Source organism: Corvus brachyrhynchos, unplaced genomic scaffold (assembly GCF_000691975.1).
Source record: "Corvus brachyrhynchos isolate BGI_N302 unplaced genomic scaffold, ASM69197v1 scaffold283, whole genome shotgun sequence".
In the NCBI taxonomy this organism is placed as follows: domain Eukaryota; kingdom Metazoa; phylum Chordata; class Aves; order Passeriformes; family Corvidae; genus Corvus; species Corvus brachyrhynchos.
The window spans coordinates 2,355,583-2,356,290 of NW_008237409.1; the positions used below are offsets into that span (position 1 = coordinate 2,355,583).

The following is a 708-nucleotide window of genomic DNA, read 5'->3' on the forward strand; positions in this document are numbered from 1 at the left end:
TGGAGAGTGTGTGCGTGTGTGTTGCTGATTTTCCTTCCTCTTCCAGAGACTCGAGCGAGTTCGCTGGGCAGGAGAGGGGAAAAAAATAAAAACAACAAATACACACACACGCATTTTTGTAAAGGGAATCCCTCTTTTTCTCCTGGATTTGTGGATGCACCGATGAGAGATCCAGCCTTCCCAGGGACTGCCATGGCTTACCACCCCTTCCACGCACCCCGGCCGGCTGACTCCCCCATGTCCGCTTTCCTCGCAGCCGCCCAGCCGTCCTTTTTCCCGGCTCTGGCTCTGCCTCCGAACGAAGCCCATGCCGGACCCGGGGCTGGCCGGGGCGGCCGAGGCCGGGCTGCACGTCTCGGCCCTGGGACACCACCACCAAGCCGCCCATCTGCGCTCGCTCAAAAGCCTGGAGCCCGAGGAGGAGGTCGAGGACGACCCCAAAGTAACGCTGGAAGCCAAAGAGCTTTGGGACCAGTTTCACAAGCTGGGCACCGAGATGGTGATCACCAAGTCTGGGAGGTAAGAGCCGGCCCCGCACAGCCCCGCGCAGCCCCCCCAGCCCGCCCCGCACCTGCGCGGCCGCGCAGCGCCCTCGCCCCTCACTCCATCCCGCTTCCCATCCGTCCCCATGAAGTAACGCGGGGAGTTTCGATCCCTGGAGTTTTTCGGAGGTGTTTCACCCCTTCTCCGAGCTTTCCCGTCACCGCT

General features: G+C 62.4%; 1 protein-coding gene across 1 annotated transcript in view; it reads left to right on the top strand.

The window, feature by feature from the left end:
* Positions 1–70: 70 nt before the first annotated feature.
* The window catches only part of TBX2 (T-box 2), a 9,459-nt gene continuing 8,821 nt past the window's right edge, over positions 71–708 (top strand). Inside the window, 2 exon segments of the mRNA XM_017730880.1 lie at positions 71–296; positions 298–519. Of these exon segments, the coding sequence (XP_017586369.1) occupies positions 163–296; positions 298–519 (356 nt within the window). The 5' untranslated portion in view covers positions 71–162.